The sequence below is a fragment of the Apis florea genome, unplaced genomic scaffold (genome assembly GCF_048593485.1).
Source record: "Apis florea isolate Af1SG1 unplaced genomic scaffold, ASM4859348v1 contig_1615_pilon, whole genome shotgun sequence".
Taxonomy (NCBI): Eukaryota; Metazoa; Arthropoda; class Insecta; order Hymenoptera; family Apidae; genus Apis; species Apis florea.
The window spans coordinates 3341112-3356255 of record NW_028256416.1 but is presented as its reverse complement, the minus strand read 5'-3'; the positions used below and the strand labels follow the sequence as shown (position 1 = coordinate 3356255).

Below are 15144 nucleotides of genomic sequence, written 5' to 3'. Positions count from 1 at the left end.
ATAGAAAAAAATAGGATTCAAGATCGAAAAATCTTTCCCGATACTTTGTTTTAATTTTTCGATCGGAGAGTAATTTTTTTTCATCTTTGGATTCGAGTTAAAAAAGAAAAAATGTTGAAAGGGGAGAAGAAGAGAAGATGGAGAAACCGAAAGAGAAGTGGCAATAACGCGAAAGAATCGAGAAGGTGCTGTGGTGGAGGACGTAGAATATCGGCTTTCCGGCCGGAGATCACGAATTCGTATTCCATCGAGGTCCTTTCATTTTTCCTCGTCTCGCTACACGTCCGCTGCACTTCTTCCCCGCATTATCACCGTTGCCTATTTTCCATTGGGCGATAAAATCGACGCGATACACTTACTTACGTATAATTTTCCATCTAATGAAATTCCTCGAGAGAGAGAGAGAATAGACCCGTCTCCTCCCGCGTCTCCCCGAATCAACAATGGAATCATAGATATTTGTTGACGACGAGGTGACGCGGGATTAATTGCGCTTTGCCAGATGAACGAGCGGCGACAAATAAACGCGAGAAGCTTTTAACAGTTTAGGAGGAAGAGACGGGTATAAAGAAGGAGGAACGAGAATAAAATTTCAAACGGTTCTCAAACCATTATACGAATCTTCAATTTTATCCGGAATAAAAATCTCGTCACTTTGAACTTTCAACCGGTACGCATTTATAAACCGGTATCATTTACATTTCATCTCTCAGTATTTACGAGGCCCTGGGAAACTTACTTATGGAATGGAAAAATTTTTCCCAAGTATCGAATGGATAACCCTCCTCCCGGTTTGATATTAATGTTTACTCAGCGGAGCGGAAATCGAACTTTTACCGATATATCCTTGAAAAATACTTAAAAAACTTTCTCCAGCTATATATATATATATTGTGAAAATACCACGTACAAAACTTAATATCGGTTTTTTTAATCTTCTTCTATATACATAAACTTCGTATTCTTCCGTCGTTACGTTCGGATTTCTATGATTTCCGTTATAAAGGCAAGTTCCCACTTCGTGGAGGTGAAGAAAAAAAACTCGATCGAGCAAAAATCCTTTGCGCAAATCGACAACTTTAACAACGAATTCCTCGTGTCGAAAAATATTCTCGCTTTCGTCAAAGTTTGTCGAAGCTACGTATCCTCGAGTTTCGATCCGAATTGGAAGATTGGAAGGAAAAAAGAAGAAAAAAATAGGATTTTTAAGGATTTGGCAGGGAGAAAAATTCTCGATATGTTCTCGATACGTATATTCGGAGCGTGTATCGTTGCGGAGAAACAATTTCGTGGACGAGCGCGATATGCATATTCGGGGTGAGAGGGGGGAGATGCCCGCGATGGAAATGCAATTTTCGTCGCCTCGCTCGTTCGGTACGACGTTCACGTAGAGATTCCACGTCCTTTGTTATTTCCTTTTCCATCTCTCGATAATAATCGCGATTCCGAAACGATGACACGTTCCGCGTGATAAACGTATCGACCGACTCGAAGACGATTTTCCCCATATTTATTTCACGACGACTCGACTTTTCATTCTTCGCCGATACATCCGATGTTTTTAACCGGAAGATGAAAAGAGTCGTGTAATAAGTTTTGAAAATTTCGCGATACAATAGCTTAATCTATATTGTAATTAGAAGAATTAATTAATTTGTCGAAAAAATGTATAATTAAACGATTTCGAGTTAATTAAATCTTTGAAGCGCGTATACGATAACGATTCTCGCGTTATCGATAAACTTTAAAATAAATAAAGAAAATCGAGGTTCGTAAGTAGATGACAGAGGGCTCTTATCTGTCACCCGGATAATGGCGAGATTTCATTCAACGTGTGTGGAACACACAGATTAAAATTCCATCGTCCATTGCGAGATACGTGCAATTTCTCCAAGATCGAAATTATGGATCGAGATAAAAATGAAATTTGGCGAAAATAAAAGGACGGTTCCTTGTCGAAGTGTCGATTGATATATTGACGGTGTGTTAAGAAAAAAAAGAGGAAATAACTAAGTTAACGAGGCTAGGTTGATCGATTTTAACTCATACCTTTTATCGGACCGCTGTTAATCATCTTAACTGTTATCAAGCCCAGCTTTGAAAGAACAATTGTATTACGACTCAAATTAATTCGGCATTGTTGATTCGTGATCAATGACGATTAACGACGTTCCAAAACGCGATTCCAAACTACGATAAAAGATGAATCGAACCCCTAGTGAAATATCGTCTTGAGAGGCGCGAGGGTATAGAGGATATATATATGAATGGATAATGAAACGTCTTGGAGATGTCTGGCAATGGAATCCCTTTTCTCCTTTCGGCTCATACGCGTTATTATATCGAAAAATCTATGCATATCGAATGGTTTATCGTCGAATGGCCGTCTATGCTATATTTATGATCACATATATGCGAATTTATCCGGCAGAATATATTTTATATCTGCACTTGGCCAAGCAGTTGGATAAGCAGCATTTACTAAAATTGTACACGCTGATAAATGTCGGACGGCGCGCCGTTATTTGTGACGCTGCGAGTGGATTTTATACGATTCGAGTAAGGGATATTCTCTTTCGTATATTTGTATTGTTTGTAAAGATATAAAGATATAAATTCTTTCTTTCACGTAGTATAAAATTTACCAGAGCGCAAAATTACAAGAATTATGGAAATATATATAAATTTTGGTGAGATTGGCGAAAGAGATCTATAAACGTATTAATCACCACTTTGACGCCGTGCGATCATCTTTCTGTAATTTCAAACAGAGTTAATCTTCGTATTTCCTCTTTCCACGTATTCGTAAATTAACTCGAAGAGTCAAAGTGCCTTTCGCGATGAGAATTTAATCAAAGGGCTATACACGTATATATATTTCATCTTCTTTTTTTTACCAATTCTCACAGCTCGAAAATTTCGTCGATGATTTCGTTTATTCGTCGAGCGAATAATCCTTTACGCGTATCGAGAATTGAACGAGATTGAGGACTTTTCAGGTGTTACGATCGTAAAAAAATTTGTTTTTCAAGTTTTTCGTTACAGAGGAGAGCCTATTGCTGTAAGAAAATAAGGCAAGGGCCTATCGGACCGAGATAAAGAATAATATTTTGGAGGAAGAGATTGGTTTTAAGAAGGGGATGATTTTGACGGGGGAAATGCCATAACTCGTTGATGATCTTTTTACGATTACGACCGCTGGAAGGTAGAAAAATGAACGACGAATATTCGAAGAATAACTCGGATAAGTAGAATTGGCGGGAAATATAAAAAATATAAATATCGCTTCTGTATACAGATTTTCTTTTCTATTCAAGCGTATTTCGTATTTTTATAAACTTGAAGTTTTATTTATTTATTTTTTATTTTTTTTTTAGAAAAATCAAAGCTTTTTAACATAAAGTTTGAAAGATAAGCCTAATCGTGATCGTAATCCAGGGGAAAAAATTTTCGATGCAATAATTTCTTCGCCTGAAAATTATCTTATCGCCGATTTCGACATTTTTTGTCCGAGTCAGCGAGTTATCGATACCGAATACTCCTTCAATCCCCTTCAACCCGTTCGAGATCCTCGAAGAACACCCTCGAGTACGAGAAGTGAACTATATCAAAGGATTTTTTTTCATCGATCAAAAAGAAATCCCTAGCGTAATACATCGAATATTGATTATTTACAGATAGTCAAAGTTTTTTTCGAGGTTCAAAGGAGAACGCTATTTTACATTTAAAGCAATTCATTGCAAAAAGGAATAGTAATAAAAGTCATTTCGTTATTGTTTACTCAATAACAAGTAGGGCACGAAATAGAGGAAATCCATCTATTACGTGACCTTTATATTTATTATTCGAAAAGAATAATAATTCTTCGAATGACTCAGTTAATAATACTAATCCAACATAACTCGTTTGTACAACTCGTTGATTCAATGATAAAATATTTTCAAAGATTAATCGAATAAGAAGCAAGCAGGACCAACATCTCTCCATTTCCTTTCTCCATTTTTTCGAAATCATTTTTTAAAGGGAATAATTCCGTGAAAAAACCGCGTGATTTCCTTGATACGAGACGAGCGGAATTTTGAACGCGATACAACGAGTCGAAAGAGCGGTGATTAATTAAAAAAGCGCGTCCTTGTCCCCGATGATGGGATCGGAAGGAGGGCGATGTATGACAAAGAAGCTGTTGGTCTTCCACCGCCACGAGAAATATTTCATTCCCCAGGAAACCGTGACCATGGGCAACGGGTGGACGATGGACAAATGAAAATTCCGTTGTTTCCCGCAGCAAGGTTTCTCGCAGAGGTTGCAACACGCGTGATCCTTCACCCTTCCTTTCGTTCGAACGGACGTGAAACGGACGAGGCTGTTACGTGAAACCGGCGTTACAATTTCAAACCGTGCGCGCAAAGAAAAATTTCACGACGAAGAAAGTTAAGACGTGTTAGAAGTGAAAAATGAAATTTTTCTCTCTGTGCGTGAATGCTTGCCGAAATTATTTTTGAAAGTATTCAAGAGAACGAAGGGTGAGTAATTTCTCAAAGAACGTAGATCGTAGATTTTTTGCGACACGAATCGAGTATATATAATTATTTGTAAGAAATTTTCGAAAGAGAAAAATTATCACGTAGAAGAAACGATTGGAGTGGAACGAATAACGAAAGGTTAGGATATTATTATTCGTTTTAAGATCGTCATTTTGTCGAAATACGAATATTTTATTTTAAAACACGTCGCTCTATCGATCTAAAATTCATTCTAGTCGCTCTTCGAGGAAAGAATTTCACGACACGTGGTGGACGATACGTGTCGTCGCCGATATGTTAAGGACGATACGAAAAATAATAACGTTAAATTATTTAGAAAATTGTTGCCTCGATTGTTTTAAATCTAAGGAAACTAATTTCGACATGTTTCGCGTTCCATCGATAATATTGGAGGCAAACGGCGTGGAGCTCGGCCGAGCGCCATTCCATTGGCGAGTCCTTATCGATAAACGGAAAAACACACTTAACCTCGATAGCCGTTCCCGCGGGCATCGAAACGGACGTTTTTCGTGGCGGTGACGCTCGTTAGTAGTTAAAAATCGAGTGCCACTACAAAGGAATCCACTACTTCCTCGAGATGCAATCTTTTATTGGAAATCACGTTTTTCCCGAAACGTTTCATTCATTGCAACAAGTAATAATTCCATCCTGATCCTCGCTACGATTCGATGAAAAATCAAGGGACGAGGGGGTGTGGATCAAAGAGAATTGAATTGAAAGTGGAATTGCACGAGATATCAATTATTTTCGTACGATTTTCTTCGACCGAGGAAACTGTTCAGAGAGAAAGAGAGAGAGAGAAAAAAGTAATGGTCGAAAAGGTGAATCGATCGAGTCGTCGTAGGATTTCAAGCGCGAGTTTCAAGTGGAATATCTGCTCGAAATTGTGGAGCCAGCGGCAATTAGTTCATCAACGCGAGGAACTCGCGTTGGGGAAATTTTTCGAATGGGGAAAGTTGACGAACGATCGTTCGAGCTTGGATCGAGGGGACGATCGTGTACCCTCGCGGCCAATTATTTTACCTAAACTTTAGGAGTACAAAATCCGAGAGTGGTCTGCGGTCTTTTTCTTTCTTTTTTGTTTTTTTTTTTTTTTTGTGAATAATTAAGAATTCAAGGGAAAAAAAGAAGACCTTGAATCGAGGAAAGTGAATGAGAGCGAATTCTTTGAAATCGAGTAGCAGATTTGAAAAAGGATTTTCGAAAGGAAATGAAAATAAGGAAGAAGAATTTTCGCTTCTTGGTTCTCGTTTGTGAAAACCGGTTGAACAGCGGTTAAACCAACTTTGAATTAATTTTGAATTATAGATAATGAAATACAAACGAGGTGAAGGAAAACCGCTTATCGCTGTTTAATTAATTTCAAATTTCTTGGAAATTCGCAATATTCGTTATCGTCAAAATTATCATTTACAAATTTGCCTCTCTCGGAAATTCGATCGCTTCACCTGTCCAAATTCGTTTCGAGAAATCGAAAATTCGAATACAAATTTTTGCTACATCGAAAAAACATCGCAATGTCCGTAATTTTATCAACAAGGAAACATGCATGCTATTTCAAGGAAGCATTGTCACATCTAGGTTCTTCGCGTCCGAGTATGCGAGTTATTTCGCTTAAAAATCCGTGCAATCGAATGAATTTATCGAAAGATAATCTGTTCTGCAATTAATATCTCCAATTTCCAAATAAGAAATTAAAAAAAAAAAAAAAAAGAAATCATCGTGTTTAAATAATTAATCAACTTATTCCGTATATAAAAATATTTTCTTCGATCCGATTTTATTTTCTCATTTAACAACGATTCGTTCTATTCTGGATTCTAATTAACAAGTATTTTAATTCGATCTCTGATATTTGGTCTTAGATATCTTAGGGCTCGAAAGAATCGCTATCTCTCGTGGCGACATATCGAGAATCCCACCGGAACCAGAGTTCCTTTCATCGTGCAAACAGAATCGATTTGCCCCGCGGCTTTCCCGCGTCTCCTTTCGGGGGATTGAAACTCGTATTTTCTTCGAGTTACAAAGGGTTGATCGTAAATGGGTAAAATCAGAGCGTGCCTGTTCCTCGATCTTAGTGAAAAATTGATCATCATCGGATTCAAAGGATGGCCTATTTCACTTCACACACGCGATAGTTCGTGCAACAATTGGTTTGTATTTTCTAATAAAATGATTAATATCGATACTTTTAAGAAATATCTTTGGAAAAATCTTGGAAAGAATCATTCTTTACAAAATCCTATGCGATCGTTATTTTTCACGATTAAAATACAGAGGATATTATTAACAAGTTTATTTCAAAGTAATTCGTCGTAAATATTAGATACCAGGGACAAAAATATACGAGTGAACGCTACGAATTAACAGTGACGAAAATTCAAAGTTTCTTGGGTAAAAACCGCGAAGAGTCGTTTAAATTTAAATATTTAAACGATCGTCTAAACAAAATGATGGTAATAAAGTAGGCGTAGATTTACGAAACAGCCGAAACGATCGAAGAGATTTGAGAGAAAGAGAGACTTCGACGGGCCTATTCGAGAACAAATCCTCGAATATCCGAGCTTTCAGCGTTCCTTTTTACGTTTTACATGGACCCTTTTCAACCTCCCTTGAGACGATGGCAAATTGTCTCCGCTCTTAATAGATCCAATTATGGCGAAACTCGGGAGATTTCGGGCTACGTATATACCCTTTTCTCGAGCCCAAACTTTCGTCCTCCATTTTATTCCTCCCTATCCTCTCTCCCTTTAGATTTTCTTACAGCGTTTCGTGGTTTAACCACGCTATTGGCCATTATTTATTTACACAACGTGTCCACTGACGAATCGCGTTTCGTGGTTTAACCACACTGGACGCGAGGGTGTCATTGTAACAAACGCAAGAATAGCCCATTGCGGGATAATACACCGTAATTACACCGCCCTTGTATCGTCTCCTAAATGGAGAATTCGTGTGGTCAGATTTATCCAAAAAGTTAAACAACCAAGTGGAAACGAGTGTAAGCGTGAAAAATAGCGGAAGAAATTTTCCATCGAAACAACGTTTCATGAAAACGTTATACATATAACAAAATAGCCAATTTTTTCAACTTGAAATTAATAGATTATGTTTTCAGAATATTTGTCGATTAAACAAAAATTCCATAGATATATTGTTACGTACGCGAATTTATAGAAATGAATATGAGTGAGAAAAAGCAAATATTTAATCGGACATGCGACATGCGTTTCGGTCAATTCGGCTCGCATTCTTTTCCCGACTCTGGATTTCAAGCTACACCTGTATCACTGCGTGGGTTGCGCGCACACGTTCGACCGGATAAATACCGGATGCTGCGGGCCTTTATTTGGAAGTTCAACAAAGATGAACTTGAACTGTGTTTATTCAGACACTTAAAAGCCAACCCCTCTTTCACCATACTAAAAATGGTCCTGTTTGCCCTGGTTTTTCCTTCACGACTCTAAAAAATCCTCGAGGACCAATCTACGATCGTACTTCTATCGTATTTAAATTTATTACACGTAATTATTCCTGTGGAATATTTTAATTTTAAAAAATGATTCGCTTAATTTTACAGCAACCAACACTTGGCTCATCAACGCGGGAATACGCGACGCTTCGAAACGGGATATCACGGATATTGGGCAAGAATAATCTATCGAGCCGAAAGCAAATCGGCATAGAAGATTCACCGGTGAAAACTTTTTTTCCGAACTGGGTCATTTTAATCATACACAACGAACCGCTCCACCTAACAGCAAAATCTATATATGCGACATTTACATCGTATCCGATGAAACGTGTTTCCAAATTCCATTCCGTCCCATGTATTTTAACGCTTGCCCAACAATTGTATTCGGTTATCCACCGAGGACATATATATATATGTATATAGGCGAGCATTCGATGATATCGCTTTATCATCGATATTCGTGCAACAATATGTCGTTAATGGAAATAAATCATCGAGGAGGGCGATCATTCAAATTTCCACGAGATACGGTTCGAGACGAAAGGATAAAAAAAAGTATAATTTTCACGATGATGCCTCGAGTGAAATTCGCCTAGAGAATTCTAATTGCACGAGCTGCTCGTCAAATATACAGACGACGACAAGAACCGATTTCAACGTTGTTGACGTCTGTCCATCGTGAAATTTCATCCTAATACACTGCGAATTGCTCGCTCTCACCATTATTTCGATAGAATTTCTGCAAGACAGAAGTCGGCTCCGCTCTATTCTCCCGCTTCGTCGAACGTTACCTGTTCGAGATCGATTCTCAACCGATTCAAAAGAAATATTATATCGTTGAAAAGAGAAGTTAAAAGAAGACGCGTAGGGATTTTTCTCTCTTCGAGCAAACGATGGATAATGAACAATACGAATATTATCTCACAAAAATCTTTGGCGATAACGGAGGACGCGATGCCGCAAAAGAGCAATTTACTCGACTAAATACCCGAATCAAGTGGGTCGAGTGTTTGAGACCGTTTAACTCGAGATTAATAGAATGGTGAGCGAATGGGTACGGTTCAAAGCGGATAATATTCGAGCGGCATCAGGATTAATTAATTAGCAAAGTCGGAAATCACGTTGGTTGCGTGTTTCCAACGTCTCTCTTTCGCATTTCTCCCATCCTCTCCCTTGTTTTTCGGTAATTAGAAGCGGAGGCGAAACTTGCTAACTCGGTTTCGGCCGAAGGGGGAAAATCGTATTGGGCAGCGACACGTGGACGTGTATATACGCGGTAAAAAACGTTCGAAGCTCGCCTATTCGGCCAGCGAGAAAAATGAAAATAGCTTTTTTCCAACCGTGTGCCGTGTAATATGCCGTGGAATGCTGGCAACCTCTCCGCCGCCGTGGCCATTTCACGGGCCGAAATAACTGGAGAGAAGAGCCGATGCGGAAATACCGATGTAGTATCGCGTCCATTCGCGAAAAACGAGATTTATCGAGGCGTAAACTATCATCACCGAATCATTTCGCGATTTGTAAATTGATCAACGTCGTTTATTTATTTATTTATTTTCTACAAAGAATTAATTGTGTTATGTTAACGATTTAACGAATATATATATATATATACATTTTGAATACATATTCTGGGGAATTGATTTATCAAAATTGGAAAATTACATTTACGCGGGAAGAAGTTGATCGAATGTGTGAAAATTTTGAAAAATTGATAAATAATTTTGCACGAGATTTTATGGCCGAAAATTTTTCCCAAAATCTTTTCTATTTAGTCTGGCCAAGAGGAGTTCTTTCACTTTCAACGGAACAATCCAGTACCGACTCGTTGAGAGGATTTCATTGAATCGCCTCGTGGAGTTTAATCAGCGAGAGCATGCATATTCCTCCGCGGAGAAAGAGGTGCAGAATTCCTACAAATTACCGCTCCATCCCCGACCATGGACATTTTATAAATCTTTGCCACGGATGGCCACGCTCTGTATTTCGATTACCCCGTGGTTGTTTTCCACGTTAGATACGTTTATTAACACGGAAAAGTCCTCGTGTTGATATCGTAAATTTGAAGGGAAGAGAGAGAGAGAGAGAGAGAGAGAGAGAGAGAGAGAGAGAGAAACTCGAATGTTCCGACAAAATGTTCCTAGAATTGATATTTGTTGGACACTTTTTAGAAACGTGCGGTAATAACCAGCAAACAGTTTCTCGTTGTTTCAATGCGGACTATTAAATACGTCTAGGTTTATTAATTTAAAACTTGTTCTAAACCGATGATGCTACACGACGAAAACTCGTGCCAATTACCGTTTACGAACCAACTAGTTGAACACGATGAGAAATGATCGAAATGTAACATAACATTTCCACGTATATCCACGTATATTGGAATACACAGAGGTCAAAATATCTTTTTTTTTTTTTTTTTTAGTAAAGAAAAATTCATTATCTCACTCGATCGAACGAATTTTCTCTGTGAAGCAATCGGGTAAGAAGATGCTATCCTAGAGAAATTTAATGATCGATTCGGGAACGACGGGAATAACCCAGACGGATCATTGGCTTTTATCGCGAATTTCCATTTTTAACAAACGCGGGAAAAAAGATATTGCCGACCATCCGCTTATATAAAAACGAAATATATCTCAATTGCTGGCTTCGTTTTGGCCATTTCCATCGACCAAAATCGCTTACCCTCCTTTCCTCCCCACAAATCCATTTATCAAGTTCCCGTCAACAGTTTCTCGGGAACAGGCTAAATTTCGTGCGTCAATAGCTCTTTTGTCTGCCGAAACCGTGGATCGAACACGGATAAGGATCGATGTCTAGATGTCTCGCCGGTCAAACAGAATTCGAACAAAATCGAAGAATACAAATTTTCGCGACACCTTACCCACTTTCCAGTTACTCGGTGTCTGCGAGTTATACTCAATGCACGGAATGCAGTTGACGCTCTAATTTCCCAAGAATCGAATCGAAGGCACGTTTGAATATACCCACGTTTCATATTTTCCGCCGGGCGAGGAGGTGGTGAAAAATGGTTTGGTCTCGCCACGTTTAATCTCGTTTCTTCCGTTGTCGGTCACGGAATACAGGAACGGCCGTTAATTGCCATTTTACTCGGCGCCACGGTGATCTCGTGATTCGAATTTTCAGGCAACGTTCATCCTCGGTTGTTCCGTCCATCGAGTATAGTTTCGTTACCAGCCAACTGGAAAACTTTATGGCGCATCGACACGTTCAATCAGATGCTGGACGATAATGTTCGAGCCTTGCTACACTCGCGATTCTCTCTCTCCCCGTTCAAAGGAACGTTACTGGAGCCGAGTAAATGGATCAAATTTTCTCCTTGGATGATAAAATGGATGATTTCGTTCGTTCGCTTTTCCTTTCGTTCGAAGAAAGAGGCTTCGATGATGGGAGGATAGGCTTGGCGTGCATCCTATTCATTCCACCGTTTATCGCGCATCTTGCCCAAGCTTTTGCCCAAGTTTTCGTCGTTTCTCAAGTCTGTACACGTAGTGCAACCTTCCAGGGAGACGTATAACACGACACGATATCTCGCTCTTCCTCCGCTAAGTAAATTTCACCTTTCTGCTCGCAAACTATCTTGCACGCGACCTTCCCCTCCCCGATAAATCTTCCCTTCCCCTCGGATGTGTCGAAACTTTCGCGCGAATTATTTCACGAATCGGGCAAACTTTGGATAATTACGGGAGTCGCGCGCATTTGATATTTGAATAATCGTTTCGACTTGGAGCTATCGGCGCGAATCTTGATCACGCTGAATCGTGTCGCGAATATCTCTCCCGTTTCCGCGTGGCTCGTGTTGCAAACGTAATCTGAGAGAATGCAGAGTCTCGAGGAGGCAGCGCACCGTGACGCGCCAGTTCGTTTCCTCGAGGAGAGTGAAGTTTTCCTGAGAGAACACAATGGTGGTTAAAGGTTTGGAGGACGGAAAAGAGGAGGCGAAAGAAGAACATTCTTTCAGGATGACACGTTTAAGTTTCTTCTAAATCGTCCTTTGTTCAATTTCATCCGATTCCATTCGTTAAGAGGGATCATTTTTTTTTCTTTCTTTTTTTTCTCCGAGGTTTGACGCAAGATGGAGATTGGATCGAAGCTGGACGCTGAAAAGATTTCGATATCTGGAGAATCGAATTCTTCTTTTTTCTCTCTCTCTTCTTTTTATTATCGTTTGGATGCTCGTTTCACGGGGGAATCGTTTGTCAGCAGTTTGAAAAGATTTGAATTTGAACGATTTGCGCCGAATGAATAGACGAGCTGGTACGAAGATATTCCAGAGAAGAAGAAGAAAGAGAATCGCGCGAGTACACGATTGTTGAGAAAGATAAATTCGGGGGGAGGGGGGGATATTCGGCATGTACAAAAGGGAAAGGAAAAATATGAAGGAAAATGGCAAAAGTGAGTTCACGTTGAGTGTCTTGTTAATCTTTGTCAATCGATTTCTCCCATCCCGGCAGTTGAAGTTATCGGTTTTTAATTTTTCTATCCCTCTCCTGCCGAAACTTCTTTCTTTCTTTCTTTCTTTTTTTCTTTCTCGTAACACGAAAAAGTTTCGAGTAGCGTGGAAAATCCTGTTAAAAAGCATCCTGGGTTTTGCAACGCCTCAAGATGAACAATCTTCTCCGAGTTTGTCTCGTTCTCACACCAGGCGCAATCGCGTTCAACACTCGCCAACTTCTTCAACTTTTCTTTTCTTTTCTTTTTTTTTTTTTTTTGCCCCAACGTTTGAATTCTTTATCGCGTCGATTTTATTTCGTTTCGTCGAGAGCGCCACGCTCGACACATTCGGGCGAGCGAAGAAAATAATCCTCGAAAATGATCAGAGAGATTCGAGGAATATGGCGGAATACGATAAAACGAAAAAGGAGAAGGACGATTCGAGTTGTCACAGTTCGTTGATATATCATATATATATATATTCAAACTTATCTATCGTTTCACGAATATTGGAGTAACGCTATTTTCCAGATAACGTATTTAAAGTTCTCGAATTGAATCGTGGAAACTTGGGAGAAGAATTCGAAGATTAGAATTTTTTGAACTGGTCGTTTAACCCTTCTCGAGGAAATCTTCGAGAGATTCTCAAATTTTCGCGAAAAGTTCGAAGAACAATCCACGCTTAATAAAAATGTTCTTACATCGTTTCCTTTCTTTCTGTCAGCTTATCGTTTCGAGACGCGAGAGAAACGTGATTCCAGCGAATAGTTCGCTATCGATTCGAGACAGCGTTCCGCTCGTGTAATCGAAGAACGCGGAGAAATTTCGTGTCTAATGGATCGGTAGATTGTCGCAAAACTTTGCCAAGTCTCTAATTAGTTCGATTTAATCGACTGGTCGCGTTCTCTTTGTATTCGTTGCATTGGCGTTGTTCCAGACCACCGGCATCGTCCCCGTTATTCGAATTCGATTACCAAGACAGACGGAGACAGAAAGAGAGAGAGAGAGAGAGGGGGGGTGGGCAGAAATAGTGAAATCGTGTACGATGCTGGGAATGAAAAGCGTGGCGAACATCCTCTTGGCTATTCCAAGAGGAAATGCAGATCAAACGCTTGTTCGAATTCAAATTTCATCGCGTTAAAATACGTGGATAACGATAAGTGGCAACATCGTGATTCGAACGTCACGCGTTGAACGATAAAAGTTACGGACATTTGTTCCAAAATATTCGTTCCAAAACGAATCCGCTGCAGAGAAATTCAGTACGATGTCCCGTTTCACGTACGTAAACACTCACCCAAGAAGCCTGGGATCGCGCCCAGAGGCATCACGAACAGGCTGACGAGCAGATCGGCCACCGCGAGAGACAAAAGGAAGTAATTGGTGACGTTGTGCAGCCTTTTATCGAGCCCCACAGCAAGGCAGACCAGTATGTTCCCCAGGCCGCCCGCCACGATGAACACAGCCACGAAGAGAAAGTTCCAGTCGAGACGGCGGCCTCTGCTTCCGCTTAACTTCGCCCTGTGCGAACAAGAGACGATCAGGTCTTCCGCCGTCGCGTTCTCCGACGTAGCCGTGCACTCCAAAATCTGTGGATAACGAGAAAGTAAGATAATAAATATCGGATGCGATCACTCTGAATCTTAGATGATTCACCTGGTCGCGAAAATCGGTCTCGTTGCACTCCTTGAACCTCGGCAACCTCGACAAGAAGACGCCCTCTACGCTCTCCAGTCCGCTCAGGACCAAGGACACGTTCACGTCGCAGTTGGAATAGTCGCAGGGTCTGCAGAGCAGGGTCATCGAGGACATGTAGCTTCCTTTCTCGACCGTGCACACGTGATCGAATCCCGACGAGCCGAGTCCACACTCGTCCACGCATCCGAGCAAGCTGTCGTTGCAGGGCAGGTGGTGCAGCATCGCGGTCAGGTTGCCGGCCCAGGAGGTGATCAGCTCCCCCTCCATATCGGTGGGCAAATTGTGTGTAGGCAGGGATCGGTGTGCATCCAACGTCCCCGTTTCGATCCCAAACTCACCGAGTCATATCTAGGAACTAGGGCACCTTGTCCACGAAAGAGCAACGCCTCGTCACTCGCCTATTCACTCGCGACACCCCACTTTGTCTTCTGTTCCGCATAATTACCATCCACGAATTCCCGTTTCACCTTGGAACGAAAAGCTCGTCCCATCTACACGGAAATCGGGAAGAGAATCGGGCAGCAGAGAAATCGGCCGTTCTGAAATCTTCTCGAATCTAATTAGGAAACGCGATCACGATGGAGTGTTTTTTTCGCCGAGAACAGCAACATTTTCCAACATCCTCTACGGATTTATGGATTCTTTACGATCGACCACTTCGATGTTGTAACTTTTCTTCGGCCTCCTTCCTCGTCTTTTCTACCTGTGAACAAATGATAACAGTTTCAACACAGCTCTCCCCGGAGGAATCGATTTATCGCGCCTGCCATTATTAGCCACGATCCTCGATCGCGTTCCTTCTCACGAAACGGCCGAAACTGTAAAAAAAAATATATATATATATATTCGAGGACGAGGAAAAATTGGATCGAGAGCCAGCTCGACGACGAAACCGAAATGGCCGTTCCCAACCGGGTTCGATCCGGTGGGAATGCGAAGCCAACCTTTGTCGTTTCGAACAGTGGAAAT

At 40.6% G+C, this 15144-nt stretch overlaps 1 protein-coding gene across 4 annotated transcripts in view; it reads right to left on the bottom strand.

Moving 5' to 3' along the window:
• Positions 1 to 15144, bottom strand: part of 5-HT2A (5-hydroxytryptamine receptor 2A) — a 31904-nt gene that overhangs the window by 6468 nt on the left and 10292 nt on the right. For all 4 annotated transcript variants that reach the window (XM_086904158.1, XM_086904286.1, XM_086904244.1 and 1 more), the window contains exons 2-3: positions 14134 to 14878; positions 13775 to 14066 (exon numbers count right to left, since the gene is read on the bottom strand). In XM_086904158.1, coding sequence (XP_086760284.1) covers positions 13775 to 14066; positions 14134 to 14442 — 601 coding nt within the window. In that variant the 5' untranslated portion in view covers positions 14443 to 14878. The remainder of the gene's footprint in view (positions 1 to 13774; positions 14067 to 14133; positions 14879 to 15144) is intronic.